At 32.7% G+C, this 26,939-nt stretch overlaps 1 protein-coding gene across 1 annotated transcript in view; it reads right to left on the reverse strand.

The window, feature by feature from the left end:
* Positions 1 to 26,939, reverse strand: part of BRINP3 (BMP/retinoic acid inducible neural specific 3) — a 415,997-nt gene that overhangs the window by 382,054 nt on the left and 7,004 nt on the right. The window contains exon 2 of the mRNA XM_060011102.1: positions 13,299 to 13,584. Within this exon, the coding sequence (XP_059867085.1) occupies positions 13,299 to 13,534 (236 nt within the window). The 5' untranslated portion in view covers positions 13,535 to 13,584. The remainder of the gene's footprint in view (positions 1 to 13,298; positions 13,585 to 26,939) is intronic.

Here is a 26,939-nt window from a genome sequence, read left to right on the forward strand (position 1 = left end):
TTCTACAGCATATTTACAAACATTTAATTTCTATATGCAGCGATAAAATCCTTCATGATCATTAACATTATGAAATAGCTTCTGTCAAAAAGACACCAGCAAGGACTCTGCTTCAATGGAACCTCATGGTGAGAAATAGACTTACAGAATTTCCTGTCATCCTCATTTACTAGATGAGGACTCACAGACAAGGAGGGGTGATACAACTGTATACGTTTACACAAAAACTAAATGATAGATACAGGCCTGAAACCTTAGTTCTATAATGCCAATTCATTTTCTATCCTATGCTTAGCTCCTTTTATCTCTCTATTCTATGAGCAGGATTAAATCAATATAATGCCCAAAAATAAGTAGTTTAACTCTAAGTTAAAGGTCAAATGAAAAAAAAAAGATTTAAGAACTTTTCAATAGGGTATAAGGATTACAAGGTCACAACCTAAAAATAAGGATCTGCAAATACAATTTCAATGTTTAAAATGGAAAAGGAGTGTCCTAGATTGCATTTCATACATGTTTGAAAAGTTGGAAAATGAAGAATAGGAAAATCTGTTTAATTTCCTCCATAGATGGCATTTATAACCTAACAGATTATCAAATAAGTCAGTATTCTGTAAAATATCTGTGTGTTATAGGGGAGGTGTGGAGGAGGATTGGGGTTTGTTTGATAGGTGGTGCGAACCAGGCTCCTTACGGATGAGTCTGAGACCAGGGGCCTCTGGCACCTGGGTTACCCAAGTGGTTCTCATCCCAGGAATCCTCTGCTGCCCGGTATAACTCCTGATATCTGAGGCCACGAAGCACGCCCTGTGGGATCCAACTGTGCCTTGTTCACACTTTAACAGGGTCAAAAGCAATATCCTAATGGGGAAGCTAGAGAAAAGCCTGGAAGTTAATACAGAGCCACAGGGCTTTATCTAAAGTCCTTGAGGTCAAATGCATCTGAGTTCAGAGTTTTTCAGACTTCAGAGGGAAAATGAGGTATATATAGTATAAGGTATATATACCTTATGTTATAGCCTCAGTGGAGTCTAAACCATCAACCCATAATTAAATACCTCAGTGTCCCTAAAATGCAACATATGAATATTTGCATTAAGTACAAAAATAAAAACTATAGCCTCACGTCTGTCCAGGGCAGGGCAGGTTTTGAAACTAAATGTGCTAAGAGAAAAAAGGCTCATCTTCAGAACTTTGGGATTTTGAAATTGTTAATAAAGGGCTTTGAACATTACAAAAACTGAAATTTATCTATTTGGAGGGTTTCTCATGATGTGGTTGAGAGATCTGTTTTCACTCTTATTCATCTATAATTTTTTATCACTAATGCAAATGAATATATATACGAGCCATTCTTTTCAAATGTGCAGATTTGAAATACAAGCGGATGTTGGATTATAATGTTCAAGAACAGAAAATTCTTGATAGATCTGTCAAATGGGGCCAAAATGTTTTTATATTACATTCAATGAGATATGGACACACAGGCAGTCCTCTCAGCAGTAGGAGAGTCAAACTGTGCCATACACAGAGCAGTATGATTTCTGCAAAACTAAAGATTAATAGCACACCTGGGTACTATAATGTAAATAAACGATGAAGAAGTAGATTTGGTACAGTAGTTAGAAGACGCAAGCTCACAAATTCTGGCTCTTCACCAGGAAGGCATTCCCAAGAGTCATAAGTGTTCATCCATTGATTCAGTTGTCTTGGGATGGAGTGAGTACTCTATCATTGGAAACATTTAAAGAAAGGGTTGATGACCACTTGACAGTAATATTACAGATGGAGATTATACAGCATGAGCTAAATATCATTAATTTAAATAGATGAATATTAAGAGCATTTTTAATTGTTCGATTTATATTTTAATTGTTGTTTATATTTAAAACAGTCTATCTTCTGAAAAGATAAATGCAAAGAAAGTTATTATCCCTTTTTTATAATAAATGTGAAAAAGTATTCTTATGTGTAATGAATTTAGTGACGACTATAAAAAGCACTTTTTATACAATGGATAATCCTTGAAAGATTATATTTTGTGAGGAAATACTTTGTAACTTTAAATGGGTGTGTTTATTTAAATCTAATGTTCTATTCTGCTTTGGGATAATAGTAGTGTGTGTCTTTAAGATAGGACAGCATACAAGGCCACAGACAAACAGAGCCTTTGCTAATTTCAGGCTGACAGGGAGGTAGTTTAATTAGTGAGCTGCTAATATCTATTTAAGTGAGCAGCCAAGGAAATGTCTGTTAGAAAAAGGACTTGCAAATGAATGGCAAGGCCATTCTCTCTGCCTCTTTTCAACTGTGTCAAAAAGGAAGAGAACAGGGAGCCTGCACCTATGTGGAAAAGAGAAGATTACTAAAAAAAAGTAGAGACAGACACAAAAGTAATCATATGTCTGTGGAACATACACAGTGAGGTTTTGAGGTACTAATGCTTCACAATAAACTTTTACATAAGTGAACTACTTCCAAATATTGTGGAATCTCTGTTTCTTGACTATGGGTAAAACATTCAGAAAAGCTTTAATAATTGTTTAATAGTAAGCAAAGAGCATGAAAATGTCTCCTGTGCCTATAATCAAGGTTATAAGCTTTTACACTTAAACTAAAATGGTTTATTAATAAATATTGTTTTTTTGATATAATAAATAGTACGTGTTTTACATTGCCTTTGTTTACTGGAATATTTAGAGAAATAGATGAAAGGAAAATAAGACTATATGAACACTCTGAGTAATTTTTTTCAACCAACATTTGCTGAACATCTATGTATTTCATATATCACTTCAGTCTGAGGCAAATTCCATTAATAAATATTACTAATTAATTGATGTAAAACTCTTCTCTAGGCCAAATGAATTTCACTGGATAATTTTTACAATCTAAGGCAGATTATGGAATTATGATTCCAGTCGAAAATAATAGGGAAAATAAGCAATTTATAGAAAAAGTAATTTCAAAAAAATAAAACTTGTTACTTCTATAAAAGAATGATTTTATTATAGATATTGAATAAACTCTATTAAAAACCATAAATATTCAGTATAAATTTCAGCTTTAACTTTGGAAGGTACAATATGAACGTGAGTAATCTTTTACTGTAATTCATATTACATGCTTGTTAAAATAAGAGATAATAACCTAATCTTAATTTTATGACTAATTTTTAAAAGTTGGAATTTTTTTTAAAGTATTGCAATTAAATAGCAATTACTTTATTTTATATTAAAGCAGAGAAGACATAATAAATGCCATTTTAGGACCTTTTCTTACTTACAATGAGAAATATAATGCAAATGACTTCTTTTCATAACAGTCCTTTTAAATACACACAATGCACACACACTCAAGGAAGAAGCCAAGGAAACCCCTAAAAAAACTAATATTACTCAGCTTTTTTCTCTAGTTTAAAATTTTGCATTTTTGGAATAGTGCTCAATAAAAAAAAAAAAAAAAATGCATGTTAGCAATTCAAATGCACCAAAGAAAACAACACTGATAATTTTGGCAATTAAATTTGTAAGAAGACCACAGAGATAAAGGCTGTGAAGTATCAGAATGCTTGGGAAGATGAAACTAGAGAGAGAATTAATCAAATAATTTACTTGTCTGAATGCCAAAAAATCATAATTGTTATTTCTTCTTTTGTAAATAATTGTGTGAACTAGGAGCTCTGTTCATTTTTTCATTTTAATAGAAACAAACACGAATGCACTATTAGACTAAATATTATTATTTATAAATTCTATTAATTGTTACAAAGCATGTATTTTATTTATGATCATGAGATTATAATACAATCCTCATTAAGAACTAGCTTTCCTGAATTTCGATAATTCCTAAAGCCTTGAATTAATATTTCTATTTTATTCCTGACTGAAATTTTTCCAATGTCAACTAAAGAATAAAGTATGAATTCATATGGATATCTGATTATGAATTAGAATTAAGTAACAAAAATTTAAATTTATTTTATGGCTTAATCTCAAAATTAGAGATGTAAATAGAGTTGTTTAATAGATGTATTCAATTAATTTAGGTTATTTATTTATAAAATCACTACCTAGAATACTCTCCTTAATTTATCACTGACTGTAAAATGTGCTAACAGACTAATGGAAGGATTTATGGAAAATCAACCAACTAAGAAAAATAGCTTTATTCTCTGTATAGTCTCTTCAATATAACATATACAAAATAGAAAAGAATTGGAGTGATGAAGAAAAGGGAAATTATTACATAATTTATGTTTAAGTACAAATGAACACAGAGTAATATGAGACATTCTTAGATATTATTTTTTAAAAGCATTTATAAGTGACTTTTACAAAAGACAGAAGAATGCAGATAGAAGAATTAACAAGAGTTGATTTTTGTTTTCATGCCATGTATTTGTTCTGACATTTTCCATTTTGCTTTTGGGCTTACAAGCTTTGAAGTTTATAACACAAAAGATCTTTAGAGATCTAGAGCACCCTTAATTTTACAAAAGAGGATACTGAGGTCTGAGAAATTAGTTTCTAAATCTGAGGTAACACAGTTGGTTAGTGACAAAAACAGAAACAATTCGTGTCTCCTTGCTTACATTCAAGAGAGGATATTTTCAATGGTATGAGGGCTGGCTTTGAAACCAAGCAGCCCAAATCTAAAGCCGATGCTTTTGATGACTGAGCAACTGCTCTCTCTAGGAATATAAAGACAAATAAAAATATAGAAATAAAATAAGGTATATAAAATTTTAAATAGAAAGCAGAAAGGTCCTGCCTCCAAGGCATTCATAGTTCAGAGGAGTCAACAGGTGATTTTAGAGCAATAGCATAAGTTTAAGGACAGATATTCAGGGATAGGAGGGGTAAACAAAAGGGCAACAGGTTTATGTTTTTATTTTGTTAATCTGTAAATTGGGAATTTTTATATGAGGGTTGTCTGGAAAATTAAACGACATGTGAAAGCACAATCACATAATGAAAGCACAGTATTTAGTTCCATTTTTACCCCTTTTAGTCTACACTATATATATGTTCCATAGAACACTACTGACTCATTTTATAGTTCTTACTTGTGATATAAAGCTGTTTTATTACAATTATTTTTAAACTAGGTGTTAACGCTCAAAGAGAAAATATACCTCATTTTTAAAAACTTTTATTTAAATAATCCTGGTAAATTCTCATAATTTTACTGTTAATTATTTGGAAGTGGTTTTTCAAGTAACGTATGTCTCATCCTAATATTTTAATGACATTTAGTATTTTGCCCAATCATATGAATTCCACATACTATTATACAAAAATGTAAGGAAAAATCTATAAAACTTTCCAACCAGTGATACATTGGAAACATTTACTTGTAATCTTTATATCCTACATGTTTATACACTAAAAAAGTAAGATCATGGGAAAAATCACAAACCCTACTTTCTGATTTTAACTTTTGGGGGTTTTATATGTTTCATTTAACTTTGTAATTGAAAGAATAGGAAAGAATGCTTCATAATATTCAATATCTTTGAAAATAAATCATATTTAATGACATTAAATATTTTTGAATTTGCAACTTTATGAGCCAATAGTTGAATTAATTGCTTTAAATTTACATTCTGAATAATTCGTTTTAAGGTTACGTGGTTACATTTCAACACCCCTAAAATGTAGGGATATATTGTGTTTAAAGTTTTTTTTATAAGTATCCCATGTATGTTCTTAAGAAGTATACATGTTAGGTACAAAATTTAGTACAATTGTACTAAATTCAATACTCAAATTATCTGCCTTTCCCCACCCCTACATTACTTTTTTTGTGGTCTATTTTATCCATGCAGAATAAGAATGGTAAATTAAAATCTCATGTTACAGTTATATTTTGTTCAATTGCTTTTAGAAGATCTAGTATAATATACTATTCATTAGGTAGTATTATAGGGATTTTAAGATAATTGATCATCTTTTTACATTTTATGGCCTTTTCTCCTAGGTGTAATTTTGTTTTAGGTAACTTTGTTATAAGTAGCATATTTAAGTAAATGTTTTAATCCAATTACAATAGTTATTTTCAGAGCTTGAAATATTTACATTCGTTACATTAACTATACTTTTCTGCAGTCACCTTGTTTTAAGTTATGTTTATCAGTTTTATTTAATCTTTAAATTTTTGTATGTTTGTTTTCATATGTAGCAGGGAAATTTAAGATATAATGCTGCTTTTTATATCTACCTGTTTTTATCCTTAAGGTTTGCAATAACATTTAAACTTATTTTTTCCAGTTCCTATTTTCAGAATTTAAATAAATATAAATTTTAACTCTCCACTTAAACGTTTCAAAGACTGTACTTGATCTTTAACATGGCCCTTCTTCTAGATATTTATTTATATTGTCTGAGCTTATAAACCCAAATGATTTAAACTTAATCACTATCTTTCATGTTAAATACTGTCTTCCAAGAATTGTATTTTAACATTTCCATGCAACTTCATAACCATATTTGCAGTTTTTACACTTAACTCTGTGTGTCATGGTTTTTAATGTGGATTTTATTCCTGTTGCTAAATTTATTTGCAGTATTACCTTACCCTACTCAATTCCTTTTTATTTTCAAAGTTTTCTTTCCTTACCATCTCTTCTGTTTTGTAGATGTCATACTTTCTTACAACCTATTGATAAGACCAAGCGTGCATGTGTGTATATGCTTGTGTATGTGTGTATTGGTGGGGGGGGAGCATAAAGTGGCAATTTCTTCCACCGAATCTTTATGATAAATCTTTATTTCTTTTGTTCTGCCATTTTTTATTTGTTCCTTTCTTCCTTCAGTGAAGATAACCTCCCTACAGTGTGACAGACACACAGTTATGCACTGCAAGCCCAAAGGTACTATTACAGTATTATATTTTTTTTATATCATGTGGAATAGAGAGATCTGTCAATACCAAGATCTGCTAAGAGAGTGTGTGTGTCATTTTTTCTCGCTCACTCTTTGGTTTGCTGGAAAGTACACTGAAGTGTAGAGGTTTGGGCTTAATTGTCAATGTGTGGCTGTCTTCTTCTAAGGCAGGATTTACAGGGACATTAATTTCTCTGACAGTCTAAACAAAAAAAGTGCATGAGAAACTCTATTTACTGCATTCTGGGCTCTTTCCTTTCCTGTTCCAAATTTACTTCTGAGAGTCCCTGTCACTGATACATAATCATCAATGTCAGTAATCACTTATTTCCTCCTAGAGTGGCCAGATTTTGCAAATAAAATATATGGCAACCAGTTAAATTAGAATTTAAATTTTTAAAATTCTAACTTATTAGAATTTAATTTTTATTTTTTAGTATAAGTATTTCCCAAATATTGCATAGGACATATTTATCTGGCAAAATCTCTACCTACCATGCTATTCTTGGGAACTGCTATCACCAAATGTAGTGGGAAAGAAAGATGATTATTTATACTTTGGTTACATCACAAAGCAGGGTTCTGCAGTAGAGAGAGGACTGCATAGTTTCTATTAGGTGACAACTCTGGGTTTCTGAGTAGGTAGCTGATAGTAAAGATGTAGTTCCCACCTGTATTTAAGGTAAGTGTCACCTTTGTCAAGACTATTAGGCTTGCTCTATCTTAAGCACTAAACTGTTTGCTAATCATTGATTCTTATAACCACTGAAATGCCTCTCATATTCTGGCAGAGAGTTGAATACCAACCATAGTGATTGTGTTGTGAGTTTTCAGTCTCCCTTACCCCCATGGATTCATACTATTTTAGTAGGAAATTTGAAGTGATTCTGTAAGGAATTGCTATTTAGAAGACATTTTAAACTAGAATCCCCTTCTTTTTTTATTTAAAAAACTGTATACATTCTTTTTTTTTATCTTCTCTGTAGTTTTATTTCCATGTTCTTTTTTTTTCTTCCAGTTTTATTCAGATACAGTTCATATACAGCACTGTACATTTAAAAACACTTGTATATATTCTTAAATAAAGCTCTTCATAAATGATATAATTACCATTTCACATTATTTATATCATTAATAAATACCTGCCCAATTTACATTCCTGATGAAAAATACTTGTATCAATTATATGCAGTACACAGAAAACCTTCCCAAAACTTGGAGGCTTAGAGCAAGATTTTGCGTCTGTTTATTAATGATTCTGTGAATGAATGAGCAGTACTGGCTGGGCTCAGCAGTTTGGTTCGTCCAGTATGCCTAGGGTCACTAATGTGGTTTCTATTTTCTACCAGTTCAGCTAGGTTGACTATCATAAGATGGCCTCACTTGTCCAGTGATTGTTTCTGTCTGGTGGCTATCAGGTCCAAAGGACATCAACTGGCCTGGTTCCTCTCTGCTCCATGTGGCCTCTCCTGCTCTACTTGTCCAGACTGAACTTCACAGGGTGGTTTCAGATCAGATTCAGGGCAAACCCAGTGCACAAGCACTTTTATAAGCTTCTGCTTGCATCATATTTGCTGATGTTACATTGACAAGGGAAGGTCAAGCCCAAAGCCAATAATGGAGGGAATACACAAGGCTGTTGAGATAGAGAGGTCTGATTCACCAGGAGCCTTGACTCTAACAATCTAACACAGTTTTATTAGATCTCTGTCAACAACAAAGGATGTAGATTAGATCAAGGATATATTTACTAAGCAAAACTGACTAATATATGTGAACACAGAAGGAAACACGAGTTGTCCAATAGAGTTATTTTTACATATCAGAAGATTTAATTCCAAAGATGTAGTCAGTTATCTATGGGGGCTTTTGTTTTTGTTTTTTTTAATTGTGGTAAGATGATTATTGAATTTAAATTTTAAAATATGGGTTTTAATTTTTTTTTAACATTTACTGTTTATAGACATGCTATTTAAAATCTCTGAATGTTAACTCTTTGAAATTGATATAATAATACCATCAATAAAAGGCTACAGTTAAAATCACATATGAAAAAATGGAAGGTCTTTGTAAACAACAACAAGCGAAAATTTTACTTTTGTATAAGAATGTATGTATGTATACCAAAATATAATTTTGTATTGGGGCATATCTTACTCACATATTGAACATTTCTATGGAATATAAAAGGGCTTCATAAACTTTAATAGTAAATATTGAACTGGGGAATAATTCAAAGGGATTAATTAATATACTTAATTTGAGGACTCCAGTTTTTCAATTCAAAGCTGACACAACATTCACTTACTTTTTAAATATTTTATTTTATGAAATATAAAATCTATATGAATAATTGTCTAAAATATTTAGGGTCTAATTAACAACAGTGTAACAACTATCCAGTTTAAGAAATTGAGTATTGTCATTATTTTAGAAATCCCTCATGTTCTCCCCTAAAAATCCCATCCTTCTCCTTTCCTCTTGGAGATAACTGCTATCTTGCTTTTTATTATAGTCATTTTCTTGCTTTTTATTATAGTCATTTCCTTGCTTTTTTTTTTCTTTAAGGTTTTACCAACCGTCTTTAGTTATGCATATCTAAACAGTGTAAATTAGTTGTATCTGTTTTGTGAACCTCATATAATAGAATCACACTATGTGCAAAGTTTTCCTGTTGTGCTTCTTTCACTTTACATTCTGCTTGGGAGATTTATCCAGGGTACTGCTGGTGGCTACACTCCTGTTAATGTTAACATACCTGAACTGATCAGGGTTTTTTGGTTGTTTAATACCTTGTATTCTAAGAAATCCTTGCATATCTGAAAGTGTTTTCCTCTGTTTTCTTCTAGAAACTTAATATTTTTGCCTTTTTTATTTAGATCCTTATTCCATATAAGGCAGATTTGTGTATATGGTATTGGAAAGAGACTTCACTTCTGTTTTTCTCATATGGCTACCCAAATTCCAGAACTATTTACTCAAAAGCTCCCACCTCATCCCCACACACTATTTCATTAAACCCCTGTCATGAAGTGTCCATACACTTATTTTTTTTCTAGGTTGACTTATCCTTTCCAAGATTTTTCTTTAAATAAAATTTTTCTCAGGGAACGTTACCAGGAAGACCCATGAGGCATCGTGTTTATTTCAATTTTTTCCTATTCTCACTCAAATTTTGCTTTGAAAAATTGCTCTGAAGAAGCAAGCTAAGTGGCAGTAATATGACATATCTTAATATTATTTTAAAAAGTTGTAAGAAAAGCATCATCATTTCCCACAAAATTCACTTGCACATGTGGTTAGGCAAAGAATGGTAGAAGTTAGGCCAAAAAAAAAAAAGACTTTTATTTTCTAGCAATGTATCTTAAGATTTACATATGTTAAATGTCTCTTTTATGGGAATAAAAATCACCACCCATCTGACCTTAGAATTCATATCTGTGGTTCAAGATAATGGTGTCTGGATTACTAAAAGGGTGTCCCTCATCCAGAACTCCATAACTTATTAAAAGAATGAGGATTTCCGCACCCTGGAAAAAATTATGCATTTGCTGGTAGGCATACTGCCTGAGGGTGTTTCGAGAACATAATAACTGTAGTCACAAGGCTCCAGCTTATTAAGGGGCCAAGTGTGCTCCTATTCTATGCTTCAAATGGGGCACAATTTCTCTAGGCATAGCCCACTGTCTAAGAGTAGAACACTTACTTAAAATGCCTACCCTAAGTTCCATTATCAATCTTTAGCTAAAAGATAGCAGAAAATCCAACTTTTACTATTTAACCAAATAACAATTTAAGTGTTAGCAAGCTCATTCTATGCCTTCAATTCAATGATCTACTCATAAAATAATCACCTCTTATGTCATAATGTAGCTTCAGAATAAAACCTAAAAATACTTTATAATACACTTCAATTTAAAACATAAGCTTTGACAGTTGACAAAAATGCAGCCTATCAAGAAAAAGTGGTACTTTTTTTCTTTAAGCCCTGACTATGGTTCTAGTAATGTTCAGTTGTTATGATCTTGCTGTTCTGTATTTGAAGTGAAAAGAAAAATATGTTACTGAAGAAGAAGATAAAATGAAAACAGACAACTGAAAGAAATTTGACCTAATTATTTTAACAGGCTTAATATGTTTTACATTCGTAACTAAAGAATTTCAGGAATTATGTCAACGAAATACCTAGCATAAAGAAGCTTATGACAGTAATAATAAGCACTAGTAGAATTTGGCTGATCACTTTTCAAAATTATGTGGTCTTTTAAAATGATAAATCTAGTGCTTAATATGGAAAAATACTAATTTTTCATCTATATGTCTTAGAGATTCACCAATTATATAACTAGAGTAAACATTTGTGAAACATAAAGTCTCTAATAATTATTTTTAAGACAAATATTAAAAACAAAAGTAAAAGCAAAATAAAGCCAAACACCAGGAAGCTATTCTAATCCTTGGATTTGGGATGTTCTAATATCTCAAAAATAAGGTCAACTTCACCAGGAAGAACTCAGATCCATTATATCATATGGATAAGTGGATAGCATTCTCTGAAATTTGGAGAAATACTAGTGGGACAGATGAAATATCTCACAGTGCCAAGGCAAAAGAGTCCTCATGAGTATATTATACTGCCCATTTTATAGCAACCATCAGTGATCACAGCATCATGAGCCAATGTTTCAAAGGTTATATAAGTTGTAGTCTGGTCCAGGCAGGAGGACAGGGACATCTTATTCCATTGTTTATAAATAAACAATTTCCATCCACGTTTATCCAAGCCACAAAGGTAAAGACATAGGAAGGATGAAGAGTAGCGGGTTACTGAAGGTGTTTAAGATAGAGTCCCATGAAAACTACAGGGAATGCACGAGCCTTGCAAACAAATCCCAAGGCATTATGTTTCATTACGTTCCACTGTGGTGATCCAAAAAATGTCTCTTTCATTCAGCTTAGAACCTCTAAACACATGTCAAGCCATGTTTGCAACTCATAGCTGATCAACCGATAAGCCGAACCACAACAATCACACACAAGACAACATCTCAGACCTCCCAACAGAGATGCCCATAGATCATGGACACACGCTCTGGCATCAGTCTGTTTGACAGACTGTTAAAAATCCTCTTGAAGAATGCTGAAATAGAAGACATTCTCACAGTCTGAAATTCAAGTAGCTTCAATTTGTGAAAGAAAGCTGGCTAAACCCACAAACACATGTAAAACTGAATACAGCTGGACTCATAATATATTGACTTTCCTGCTGCATGTCAGAAAGAAATCTTTAGTATTTGTCATTTCATTTAAAAAAGTAGAATGTCTTTTTTGTAGACTTGTGACCAGGCCCTGACTACCTGGACTAAAGGATTTCTCATTTAAGCGCGCACGCACACACACACACACACAGAGCAATAATTGTATGATGTTTAATGGTACGTGTTCAGTACCCCTCAGTCTCTTCTGTAAATATGCATGGCTGATAGGATTTATACATTTCTCACAATGCTGTATAAAAGACTGCATACAGACCAGAAGCACAGTGCCCTCTGGTGCACATATAAAACAAAATATTTATATAACAGGATCTACATAGATACAGGCACAAAAACAAAACTAAGTTTTGCTTCTGCATACATCTAAACCAGTCACTGGGAATTGTACATTTCTACCATGAAGAAACAAACCAAAATGATAACCTTCATAAAACATTCTTTATGGCATAGATCAAGGCAATCTAATCCATTCAGGCAACCACTTGTATACCCCTCTATTTAATGGATTCACTAGGCTTGGGTGGAGTATGACTCCTTTTTTGTAACTTATTTAGATTCAAACAGAATAACCGTAGAAGTTAAAGGCCATATATCTCAGCCTCCTCCTTTTTCTTGGCCTTTGTTACCGCATCCTATTTATCTGCATTTCCTTTGTATTCCCTGGCCATTTCCTCCAGGTTCTGAATGTGCAATTACCTTGTAGGTAAAAAAGGATGAGGTGACTCAACTTCTCAGTGACTAAGTAGAAGACACCATTTCCACTTAAGCTAAAAAAAGGTAACAAATCCTGATACAAGGTAGAAAGGAAAGGCCATTCAAGAAATTTCCTTTTAAAATTTTGAGTATTTAAAATGGTAAACTCAGCCTCAGAGTTAACTGAAACTTACTTTACGGCAGTTTAGCAGTCAAGAATTTGGGAGTTCTGCACTTGTGGTCACCATTATCCAGTTTTTCCATAACAAGTTACATCTCCAAGAAATACTTTTAAATAACCAGAAAACATTACCATGGTGAATGGTCAATAATAACCCTTCTGATAATAACCCTTTCCCACCTGAAACTTTCCCTTAGAGCAACTTAGTTATCCACCACCTTCAAGGAAGATATCTGTAATTGCTTTCCCTTTGCTTCATACCTGTATATCTTGTATCTTGTGCTAAATCCCTGCCGGCTTCTGTCCACAAAATCTGTGTATTCCTGTGAACGATGGAAGGGTCCCTTATCAGAGAGGAGCCAGTCGAAGGGGCTTGTGGCATGCTGATCCGAAACAGCAGCAACTGCTAAAACCCAGCAATGAAGACTCAGTGCTATCCACTCCCATAGAGCCATCAGAGAGAACAATTCAGCACCAGCTCTGCTCCGCCATATCATGCTTCCACTGGGGACTTAGAGCCTTCATTCTCTTAGCTTTCCCTCAACACCTAGACAAAACACACAGGCAATTAGTTAGCCCCTGGAAGATTCTTTTCTAGCAATTAAGGTACTGAAGTGGCAAATCCTTTTTCAAAAATCTAATATCAGTGTTTTAAATTAGATAATAGCAAAAGTGATTAACAAGTAAACTGAAATAATTTCTTTTTTTCAGAGCTGTGTATCTTTCAAACTTTGGTTCTTTTTGTATTTATTGGAAAATAAGTCACTGAGTTACAGCAAGCCTTGTCAGGACAGCATCATACAGTGGATCATTAAACCCACTGAGCAACAACTAGCAGAAGTTTTGACTCATAATTATTTTTTCAGCTTAAATGTTTTATAACACTGGACACTTTCAAAAGAAATATTGAATATGTTTACTTAATAAATTGTGTTATAAATTTTAATACATGTATTTTATTGTTTACTTATTAGAAAAAGGCTTTAAAATGGATTAAAATATAGATAGATGGAATGAAACTGTGGGTCTAAGAATACATAAACAAGTAAATAAATATGTGTATCTATGCCTCTATCATTTATCTATTTCTAGCAATATATTTAGATGCATGGATGGGTGGATGTGGGGGTGGGTGGGAGTAGAGGTATGCATTTTTGCTCAGTTATTTTTAACATTATTCTATTAGGGAAAAACTTCCTTGATTATTTAAACAGAATTATATTTATTTCTAGCACATTTAAAAGATTTAAATGGACATCTGTGTCTTATTCATAAGATAAACAGGCATACCTACAAAATTCATATACATACACAAACTAAAACAATATAGATTATACATAAACTATGAAAACACATACATTAATTTTATAGGCATTCAAAACCAAAGTAACAAAGAGGTGTCATCCCAATGTGATATAGTATAAATGACCTTACACAAAGCAACTGATGCAGTTTATATGCTATGCAAAATATTCTACAAATATTTGAATTTCAATTTTACTTTCCATCCCACCAAACTTTTTCAAAATTATTATTTATAACACATAGAACCATGCATTATAGAAATTCTGACTAGCAAGAAAGTTTGGTTGTGAGCATTTTGGGTCAGCAAAATCTCTTTAGGAAGCCATCAAAATGCACAGTATTAAGTAAAATATTTTAACTATGACAGTTGCCATATGTCTCTGGTGTTTGGTTACGGCGATTGATAATTTTAATTTGCTGTTAGTTGTAACCCTGTAATTCACAATTTAATCCTGAATTATTTCAATATGAGAGGTATACAGCAATTTTGCCACTAAAAACTATCTCAAAACAGTGATACAATATGGCTGACCTAGGTCTTTAGATTCAGTCTTACCCTCTACACAATTAAAAGGTTCAATACCCACATACGATCTGATTTGCCCCAATCATATGAGTTGTTTATGTGGTGATTTTAAAATGTGATGATTAAAATATGCCCTCGTCTGTAAGTAACAGAGGACATCTTACAAGTGAAGATGTTTTAACAATGATTTATCATAAGAAAGGACAATATCACATAATAAAAATACTTTGGAGTAGGAGTTAAAAGATCCTGTATCCCCATCAATTACTTGTATAAATATAGCACTGTCAAATGATTCAGATCATAACTTCCAGTTCTGATGAAGAAAATAGATTTTTTTACATATTGTTTTCCTTATGTGGAAGCAATACTATTTACCTTAAAAACAGTATATTTCATTTTCATTCATAAACTAAGAATTATTATTATGTGTGATGGTATGGTATAATCCCCAAATGGTTAATAAATATTTCTTATCTTTGTGAAACACACATTTTTATTCTGCTGATCAAATATATTCAAGGTAGCAAATTAATCATTGTTACCAAAAACTTATATAAAGCACGTAGAAAAGCACCTATAGCATGTAAGGACATTAGGAGTGTTTCAAAGCATATTTCATACTTACAGGAAATCATGTAATTATATACCATCAAATTAAACCCTACTCTTTGTGGTGAAGTACATGACTTTGTTAAGAAACAGCATGTTGTGAAAGTAGGATATGACTGACCTAGATGACATTGAAGGTCCTATTTTAAAATTCTGTCATTTTTCAATATATAATTACCCAGAACAACTGCTTTTATTATTTTCTTTATCAAATATATTGAAGATGTTTCATGGTCCTCATATTCCCTAATATTAACATATAAGAAAATGGAAAGATGTTCCTAAATTGTGTACAGGGGAACTACCTAAAAAATGTTAGTGTTAGGTTTTAATTATTTCTGTTTCTTCAACTTCTGATATGGATACATGTTCCCACTTATGTTCAGAAATGAGTTTTTCTGAAAGAACAGTTTATTAGCACATGGGAATAACAATCCTATTCAAGTTTAAATTAATTTGGGGGAACTACTGAAATCATTATAAGGTCTTTTTAAAGGGATGTAAAATAAACCGAACTATGATACCCAACAGTTCTACAGAAGCCTTCTTTGAGAAATAACTTTGAAGAGTTACAAAACAGGAAGAAACGTAGTGTTAAAATACATTAACACATTTATGTATTTAGGCTTCCAAAGATCCTTAGGACAAGTGGCCATTAGGCTCAATATTCAGGAACAACAGGACTTCATTAGCCTAGTTTGTCACAAAAGCAGGTAAATGCACATTTGAATCACCTTTGTATATGAGTACTAATTTTAAAATTATTCCTGAATGGCCTTTATAATATGATAACTTTATGATACAGATTACCAGTGACAATTACCAGTAGCATTCCTTTGAGGACATTTGGAGTTCACTGCTGAAGTAAACAGCTAAACTTAGAAGTACTGCTAGGAAAAGAAATCATGAGGTACAATGAAAGAAAGTGAAAATGATTAAGTAAGTGAATTCATCAATTCCACTCCCTGGAGTGCAGGGATAATGCACAATGATCTTGAACTTACTATTCCTGGATAAGTGCCTAAGCAAACAACTAAGGAAATAACAATGTCAATGCACAATATTTTCCAGAACATGTAAGGGTGTATTTTATGAAGAATAAAAGAGATTGAAGATCAAAACACAACAAAACATTAAAAACAAAACAAAAACTTGAGTTCATGTTAAAAAGTGGTATTGATCAAGTTTTTCTTTTCATAAACTAAAAGGAAGTAAAAATAGTGAATTATCATACTGTTTAAAAATACATCTTTAGTACATGGCCTACTCATAACAAATTTTTTCTCATAAAATAAAATTTAGTGAGAACATTATCAACTCACACAACATTATTACTTGCAAATACCCAATGGCCTTGAGAATCTGTACAGAAGAAAACACACCAAGAAGATGTTACATATATAGTAATACACACTAATACATAAAATACATCATAAATACACATATTATAATACATATATATTCTTGTATATAATTATTCTTCCTCACTAGCTCTCTGTAATCCTATTCCAGGCTAGTAGTGCACTACTTTTATCTAAAATACTGACATACCATGTGTATTTGCAATTTATAAACTACTGAAATTTATAAAATAAAATATGTCCTATCATATTGAAACTGAATTTCTAGTATACCTGAAACTATAAAGGTAAAAAGAAGACTAAGCATCACTGATATATCCTTTAGAATTGTGTGTAACATCATTGAGGCTCATCATTTAGACCACATTATTTCATTATCCAATATCTAGTTGGTATTTCAATGTTAATGATTCCTATTCGTTAAATAATTAACATTGCATGTTGTATGATTTCTTCTTTTATGTCTGCATTTGGACTGATTTTTATTGCTAACATATCTAAAGTATTTTCTTAGGGAATAAAATCCACTTGTGACCTTGCAAATGCAAAGAAGTTTCATAAGTAATTGTGTCAAATATATTTCTTTTTTTATTTTGAAAAATGTAAAACCCACAGAAGAGCTAAGAGACTAGTACAGTACACACATATATCCTTCCACTAGATTCACCAATTGTTTATATGTTACCACATATTCTAGTCAGTATCTCTTTCTCTCTCTCTCTCTCTCAATCCCTTAGAACAGAATCTAAGGAAAACTGACTGATTTGCCAAGGTCATATACCCATTCTCTAAATTTCTCGATTTGAGCAACTACTGCATTTCTCTATAAAATAGCTCCTTAACATTCATAATCACTAATACTAAAATGTGTAAATATAAAACTTTCAATCTTCAAAATAAAGTCTCCAATTCCCAAAGTGACTGTATTCATTTAAAAGCCACATTCTTCCAAGTAATTAAATGTAACATATTATTCTACTAAGTATAAATTTTAGAATCATTTTATTATTATAAAATAAGTATATCTGTATAAAACGGTCCCAAATTCTATTCAAATATAAAACATATTATTGTATTATCATATATTACATAATATATGGTAATTATTTTATTATGTATTGAAATAAATGCTAGCTCTGCAGTAAATAACTGTTAAATATAACATTGTATAAGTGAATGAATGATGGAAAAGTTAAAACATATTTTAACTGTAAATTTTTAATAGGTTTTTCCACAGTTATTCATTGTTTATATTCCTATTTAATATAGAAAATAAGCATAAAAGAGTAAATCTTATTTATTATTTACAATGTGCAAAATACTCTGATATGTTTTGAGATGGAGGTAAACCACAGGTATCACTAAAAATACCACTTCTGTCCTCAGAAATTTAGAATTAACTGAGGAAGGCCGTGTGTAAGGTGGGACCCACTGCCTATGGTCCCCTCTGTCAAAAACCAATACCCCCGTCAACTGAAAATCAACATTCTTCCATTTGTTTCTTTTTCTGGTCCCTTATCTTAAAAATGATAAAAATGATAGATACTTCCATTCACTCAAATCTTTTTTTTTTTTTTTTTTTTGCGGTACGCGGGCCCCTCACTGTTGTGGCCTCTCTCGTTGCGGAGCACAGGCTCCGGACGCGCAGGCTCAGCGGCCATGGCTCACGGGCCCAGCCGCTCCGCGGCATGGGGGATCTTCCCGGACCAGGGCACGAACCCGTGTCCCCTGCATCGGCAGGCGGACTCTCAACCACTGCGCCACCAGGGAAGCCCCATCCACTCAAATCTTTAAGCCCAAATCCTACTTTCCTCTGCCTTCCAAATTCCAAATTCTAGGCGTTCTTCCTCCTGTTGTGAGGGAACCACGGACCGAAACCGCCAGCCTCCGCTAGGCACGCTGATAACCGCTGGTCTGAGCTGTGTTGCAACAGGAGGTCCCAGTACGCCGCTGAAAACTAACTGGGAGAATTCAGGAGGGGCTGAAAGGAGGGAGGACACGCCAGCCCACAGTATATCTGATAAAACTAACCTGGAAGAATTCTCTGGCGGGGCTAAACGGAGGGAGGAGACGATGTGTCCTTCCAAGCTCCCAGGATCCTTTGCGCTGGAATCCCTCTCGGCTGAGAGATGCGCGCGCCACCCAGAAAGGCCCTGAGTCAGGAGGATTGGCCAGAGACAACCCGGAAACTAACCCCACCACCATAAAACCCGAGAGCCACGTGGCAGAGTAGTCCTCCTGGGTTGCCTTACCCTCCTGCTTTCCGCCAGGACGCCGCTTCCCAATCAAGTCTCTTGCTTTGTCAGCATGTGTGCCTCCTCGGAGAATTCATTTCCGAGTGTTAGACGAGAGCCCATTCTTGGGCCCTGAAGGGGTCCCCCACTCCATGTAACACTATGAATCAAATCTATCACTTTCTTCCATACCCACTTTACTTAACTGGGTCATTCTGTACCCCCAACAGTCTCACGGTTGCCTCTTCACTGAATTACTGCAATAGCTTCATAATTGGTCATCCTATCACCCCTGTGACTCTCTCCAATCTCTTCTTTTAACTGCAAAAGTTATCTTACTAAAAAAGATAAATGTGAACGTACAACAGTTTTACCCCACTTATATAATTATGCTTTTGCCCTCTGGATAACATCCAAACTCTAAGAAAATTTATAAAATTGTCTTCCCTTGCTTAACTCTTCATCCATATGCCCCGCCGTGTGTATGCCAGCACCATTATCAACTAAACATCAACTGTTTCAGTCATAGTTGTATTCCACAAACTTACCTCACTTTCTCCCTATCCTCAGCATCTTTGCTTATGCAGTTTACTGCACCTGAACCTGATTTCTACTTGGATCCCTTCACCTGCCCAACCCTACCCTATCTTTGAACTTCAGCCTTGGTTGTGACTTCCTCCACAAAGCCTCTGTGACCCTTTCAGGTTGACTGGTCATAGTTTACGAAGCCATTACTTCCTCTATTATAGCACATTTACACTGCATATTTATATGTATATTTTATCTATTTGCCTGCATACCTCCCCTGCCTCCAAATAAACTTTGTTTTAGGAGGACAATAATCATTCCTATTTTAATGACAGCTGAGTACAGTTAGCAAAGTGCCTGAAATAAAGTTGCTTAATAAGTATTGTCTGAGTGAATGAATAAATGATGATTAATTAAGTACTAAATTGAGGTGTAATTAATGTGATATGGATGGCAAGATTAAGAAAACTTCTTCGATGTGGAAATAAAGAACGTTTTACGAAGGAGTTTGCATCTGAGCTATGCTTCAGGATGGCAAAGACTTTGATAGCGGAGAAAAGAGAGAAATGGAGTTCTGAGGTCATGGTTTCTGTGTCCAAATCATAATCATAAATGACATGTTCAAGTAGTATCAAAGCAAAGCATTCTTAACCTTCAAAAATTAAGAACAAGGATATGAAAGCATCGTTATTAATTACTGTACTAGCTTTAGGTAAAAATATAAGGTATTATCATGATCTCACACACAATTGTGGACAACTAGGAATCTTTTCATTTATGTTCCATTATTCATGGTTTCAGAAGATAGACAAAATGAATGAGAGTTCACGGCGAAAGTCAAACACAAATCCTCTTCTCGTTAACAAGTACAGTGTCTTACATAGTACTGCAACTGTTGAATTTAAAGAATAATAATATAGAAACAGCAGTTGAATGGCTTGCCCCTCCCGCTTTGGAAGGTCATATTCTAGGGATAACTTTATCTGAAGCCCCTCCAAACCCTATACGGTCAGGGTGGAGGGGTGGGGGGAAGACAGTGATGATGAAAATGACATGCTATACTTATTTCCTTCACAACAAAATAAACATTTATTGAGTTCGTTTGATATGCCAAGCATTTTACCAATATTTCCTTATTTTACCCCCAAGCTGCACAGTGTGGTATATATTATTATCACCATTTGCTTATTTAGATGACTGAGGTTCAAGGTGAATAAACATGCAGCAGAGCAAGCTTTAAATGGCATTTCTCTTGAAGTCAAACTGAAAACCAAGCTCTCCCTGTTACACCACACTACAGCCTAATTAGAACTAATTGCATATTGAAGGTTATTTATTAGGATTTTTGTTGTCACTTACTGAAATGCTTTTGAACAAAATAAAAATTTTAAATGGACAATATAAATAATAAAAATGGAAAATAAAATTAAAATGGGATAATTTTATCTCAGGCTATTATAAGCAAGGGATCTGAGTAACTACATATTATGAGTTTTCATCATACAGGTTTTCATATTATGGGTTTTCAAAGCATATCTGCTCCATATAATTTAATGTTTTCAATAAAGATTATATCCTAATCAACTAAGTGTGATTCAGTTTAATATCTTTTGAGACATGTACCATAAACTAAAAAAATCAGAAAACTAAGGTTTTCAGCTTGTGTGTGTTATTTATTGGGCTAAAAAGTATACTCACGATCAGACTGATTTAATTTACCTATCTGCTGTTCAGAGATACTGTAAGATTAATTCAATAGGCTTGATTACTCGATCTTGTTATAAATTGCTTTATAGTTTTACTAAAAGAAAAAAATACTATCCCACATACATAAAACAGAATTGGTATCTCACAGTGGGAGAAATAATAACATTTCAGTGGAATGAGATGACTTTAATATTCTGTTGAAATGTAATCATAAATTTTTATATAAAGTCAGTTTTCTTATGTTCCCAAACATGCCAAATAATGACAAGAATATGAGGATCATTTCTAATGAGATTATTTTAAAGAACAATAGTGTGAAAACTCAGGACTACTGCTAAAAATATACATATATGTTATATTTTATAGTAACTTTTGGCAAGGAAGATCCCTGGATATAGCAAAAATAATTTTAAAGGTATAGCTTTTTAAGAGCACCAGTTAAACTCAAGTATTCAGTTTGAAAAGCTTATTCAAACACATATGGATAATATAATGCATCATCTTATATGCATGTGCATATGGATTTTCATCTTTGAATGTTCATGACCTACATATAGTATATAGCCAAATTTAATAAAAGAATGAGTTCCATTATTCAATGATTTACATCCTCACTTTAGTAATGATGTATTAATTTATGGCTTTAATTAAATTCTAGTTATGATCTGTACTTTTAGATTTCAAATGACCTAAAATTGCTCTTCCATAATCTAGACATTGTTTATTTAAAGGTATTGAATTTTTAAATAGCCTAATGGAGTAGAATTTGGCATTTTATTATGTAAAGATGTCAAGATATTCATCAAGGTATAAAATTTTGCATGTTTTACATAATGTGTACCATATTCCATATAAATAGGTAGGATTTTGCCACTCTTTTTTTCTATATTTCACCAGGGGTATAGAGAAGTGATTGCTTTACCTTTGTCTGTGCATCTGTTCAAATAAACAGTAATATGTTGAAATGGGAATAAAATCATTCTGACTTTTAGCTACGCAATTTATCACTAAGTCTATCTAGGAATTAAACCAAAAACTAAGTTTTTCTTTTCCTTATGAATTGATAATTCTTTCATTTTTCCCTTAAGAAAGTAAAACTAATTTATAAAAAGCTAAAAGTAACGCTAATCCCTAAAGTAAACAAAAAAAAAAAAAAAAAAAAAACCTTTCAACTCCAGGCATCGCAGAAACCTGAGGTTACCCATTCAGAGACTACAGCTACAGAAAGAATGGAATGCATTCATATGAATTAGCAATTCCTTTTGAATTTGAAAAACAAACGTTTGGGTGGGTTAACAACTACCTTAAATTCTTTTCAATATGGTGGTTTGAAAATTATTTAAATAACTGCAGATGGATTTCCATTCATTAGTCTTCTAAATTTTACAATATACTACTATTATCCTCTTAAACACCTTTGTTTATGACCAGATGATGAAGGATCAACTGGCATAGTAATCCTTTGGCCTCTAACTCTGTCATGCGCATTGATTGTAAGGTTTTGGAACATGCACTGACTTGAATTCCTCTTTATTTTATTTTATTTTTTTAACCTTATGAGCTGCTTATTAAGTCTGCTTATAAGAGATTTTCATTATTTAGTATGTTAGTAATGCATTATTATTGTACTTTTTCACCTTTCTTATTCTTAAAAAAAAAAAAATGGGCTTCCTTGTTTTAAATCACATTGTAAGACTGGCCTTAGAAGTGAAACTTTTTAGTCATTTAACTCTGCTAAACCTGTATTCCAGAGGGTCCTTGTCATTATTTATTTTATTTAGCTGATCAGGCAATACAGTGCCTCTGAATTACAGCTTTAAGTGTTTTCCATCTTAATGAGGGTTTGTATTCCTCTGAGGAGGTTATACTGCAGAGGGAACTAATCTCCTGCTTGATCCTGTCAATACAATCTTGTCCTACCAATAAAGAGGAAGTTAAATGCTACTACCTAATGATAGAACTGATTAGAGAAAATGAAGAGAAAGTGAGTTCCATTCTTTACTTCTGTCCAGAACATAGGAGAAATTATTCTTAAAAGCCCAAAGTTCAAGAGTAACCTGGGTTATCTTTACATTTTAAATATAAAATATCTTGGTGTTTCAACATAAGTGATTATATTAAAAAAATCTTGGTAAGATTCAGATTGTACTCAATTTTAATTCAAAAGGAAAGTGACCACAGACTAAAGAACAAAGTTTGGAGGCAGGATGTTTAGAATAGTATATTTAGATTATAAAATCTAATTTTAAAGCAAAATATGAGGACTGCTTCAGAAACCTTATTATAACTAGTATCTTTGACTACCAAAACAGAGGAACAGAAGACAGCCTAAAATAAAGATTAAAATAATCAATGTACAGGAGTGGAGTGGAAATAATGGTAACAGACATCTGGATTTAATATGGTTACTATAACTGGCAATATGATTCTGCTTTTTCTGGCATGATCCAATAATAAAAAGCATTCTAGTTTGTGAGGAGAATAAAATATCTCTTGTCAGTAAAAAGAATTCTGTCACATAAATGTAAATTTAAAGAGAATTTGAGGAAAAAGTTAATTGAAAAAACATACTATGTGCAAATCCATGTAGATGCAAAGATAATAAACCTTTTGCCCCTGCCTTTATGGACAACGTCAGCAGTTACAGTTTTGCAAAGCTTTAGAAATGCTTTTTTAAAAAATATTTATAGTGATCCTGAGTAAAAATTGAAAGTACAATACTAACTTGCTGCTCAGCAAAGGCATCTGAACTACTGTAAATAAAGGCTCACTAATATATTCCAAGACTAAGACATAATACTGGGATAAAATTCAGAAAACTTGAAGTTTGGTGTCCAAATGGACAATAAATCAATCTCTTGATCTATAAGGGGACTAAAACTTGTTTTGGAGTTAACCAGGCCTAGAAGGTGAAATAAGCTTTTTAATTAGAAATTACTCTACAGAGAAACACAAATAGAAGTGTATCTTCTGAAGTCTCACACACACACACACACACACACACACACACACACACACACACACACACACAAGAGTACATTTAAGAAAGTTTCAAAGAAAGTTTCGTAAAATTATTAAAAAGTGTTTTTTAAAGATCCTGATTATTTAGGCCATAGGGAAAACTTGTAAAATTTCAAAATAATAATCTTAGTTTCTTTTTATCCATTTGCAAGGAAATGAAAATATTCAAACTTTTCAACCTAGGAGTGTGGGTTATAAACATTGTCAGTGGACTCCTAACCTATCTTCTAATTCTGGTTACAGGGATCATTCAACTTACAGGATAATAATTCCTGTAATAATGCAATAATTCCTGAAATTCCTGTAATAATGAATTCCAGTATAAGCAACAATAGGCAAGGATTTGTGTTGTTTGATTCACTAATGCACCTGTACCACCAACAAAAGTACCTGGTGCATGGAAGGCCCTCAATAAATACATGATAGAATAAGAAAATTAAATTAATAAAGTGCATTTTTGCAATGTTAATATGATTTTTTATTAATTTTAATTCCTAAAAATCAAAAGGCATAACCCATTAAAAATGTTTCCATTGAAAAAAGCTAACATTGAAGCAAACAAACAAAATCACCACACAATCAGATGTCAACTAAATCATCACTCTGAGAATTATTATGACTTTATTAGCAGAACCGTCCTGGTTCCTCCATTTCTCTTAATAGTCATCCTTTAACTCTCTAGATAGAAAATACTTTCTTTACTGACCTATCTATATTCTGAGGAATTTGACAGTCCTCCTCTTCTCTTAAAGAGAATTATATGAACAATATCAAAATTGGACATGTGTGAAAATAAAATGAGTGACCAAGCATTAAATTTGCCTGAGTGGATTAATTAAATCAAAGTGTACTTCAAATAGCAAAAAACCCCATAAGCCTCTTAAGTGCAATTGTATCTTTTCATTGTTATATTCCCAAGCTTTACCCTAGCACACACCATTGATCAGAAATCCAATAAATATTTCTTGAAAAAGAACCAAAAGTAACAAAAAGACATGATCTACAACAAGCAAACCAATCTAGCAGCAAGTAGTTAAATCTGTCTGCTGTTTTCCAATTTCTTCTGAACCACCAGCTAACAAAGAGTGTCAGAACTCTGGGTATTTCTAACTGTAGAATGAGTCTTCAGCAATGGACTTTTGCACAGCTTACCCAGTTGCCAAAGATGCTGGGATGGCCCATATTTGCATATGGTAGCTACCCTTACAGTGCCTGGTATTGGCAATATATTCTACCTTGTGTAACTAAACTCTTTTCTAACAGTGAACACCTGCTTTCCCCATTATTCCCCAACGTGGAATTTTGAAAGCATTTGGTATTTTCAAGGACCACTCTTGTCAATATATTACTTTAACTTTTAAAATAGCTCAAACTGACTCCAAATTCAGGGAGATATAAAGAATTTAAGATACTAAGTTTCAAAAGTAAAGTAAAGTAAACCTATTTTTTTAAAAATCTGTATTATTGAAGAGAGTTTTTATATAAAAAGAGCCAGCCAGATTTTGAAGGATATTATAGGGAAAAATAAATGGGGCATTACTATATCTGACACATAGAAACTGTTGAGTATTAGCTAATACCCAGCATATCATGTACATACTAGTGTAATAGTGGTAATTTTTAAAATCATATTGTCTGAACTGGTCAGGCAATACCTTCTAAATAATAATCATAGAAATCAATATTGCAGGACTTATCTGAGACCAAAATTTGGTAATAGATAAACTTTTAATAATCAGTTAATAATTGTCCAATTTCAAATGCTGAGCAAATAAATTATCTTCAGCTTAGAACTTTGCAAATCTATATCCAAAAGACAGTAAAGCATATCAAATTGTTATCACTTTTGTCATGAAAGAATCATGTGAAGCTAGATTAAACTTTTGTTTACCTTACTGATTCAATATTATTGATGAGAAAGAAATATTTTTAATAGTTAATCACAGCAGTTTATATTGGAGTTGTTGGGTCTTACTCTAAATCCAAATTGATCTCCTTAAAGAGAAGCTGTTAAGGATAGATTTACAAAGTTATAATGACATGAGTGATCTTTTATATTCATTCTGGCCTGTCATCATATGGTTGTAATTTGTTGTTTCATCTTTTAGATTGGTTAAATAAGAGATGTGTTAAAATGTCCACATTTCATGGATGGATGGAAGAGACACATGAAAACCTGCTAGAGCTCACTCTAAGAGGAAACATGGATGCTCCAAGTTATTTTTCTCCAGTTCAAACATAATTAGTGTTATCTTTTTAGCTGAAATATAAAGATAGTTATACATTTAAAATGTCAATAATATGTCCTTGATCTACAGGTTCTCAAATAAGGAGAGAAGTGTTACAAAAAGCTGTGTGTGTTGGGGAGGAGCGGTGTAAGTCTAGAATCTGTCTGCACTCAAAGGTGAGAAGATGCTGAAAACAAGTACTTTAGTCAAAAAAAAGGTTCAAGAATAATTTTGTGCTTCTTAAGAAATTGCTTGGGATTGCCTTTTTCTTAGCTATGAACTTTAAGTTTCAATTCACAGTGAAGACTGGATTCATTTCTCTTAGTTCACATTTCAAAAAATGAAAGTGCTATTTTTTAAGTGACTGTGAAACTTTCAGT

The sequence above is a fragment of the Delphinus delphis genome, chromosome 1 (genome assembly GCF_949987515.2).
Source record: "Delphinus delphis chromosome 1, mDelDel1.2, whole genome shotgun sequence".
Classification (NCBI taxonomy): Eukaryota; Metazoa; Chordata; class Mammalia; order Artiodactyla; family Delphinidae; genus Delphinus; species Delphinus delphis.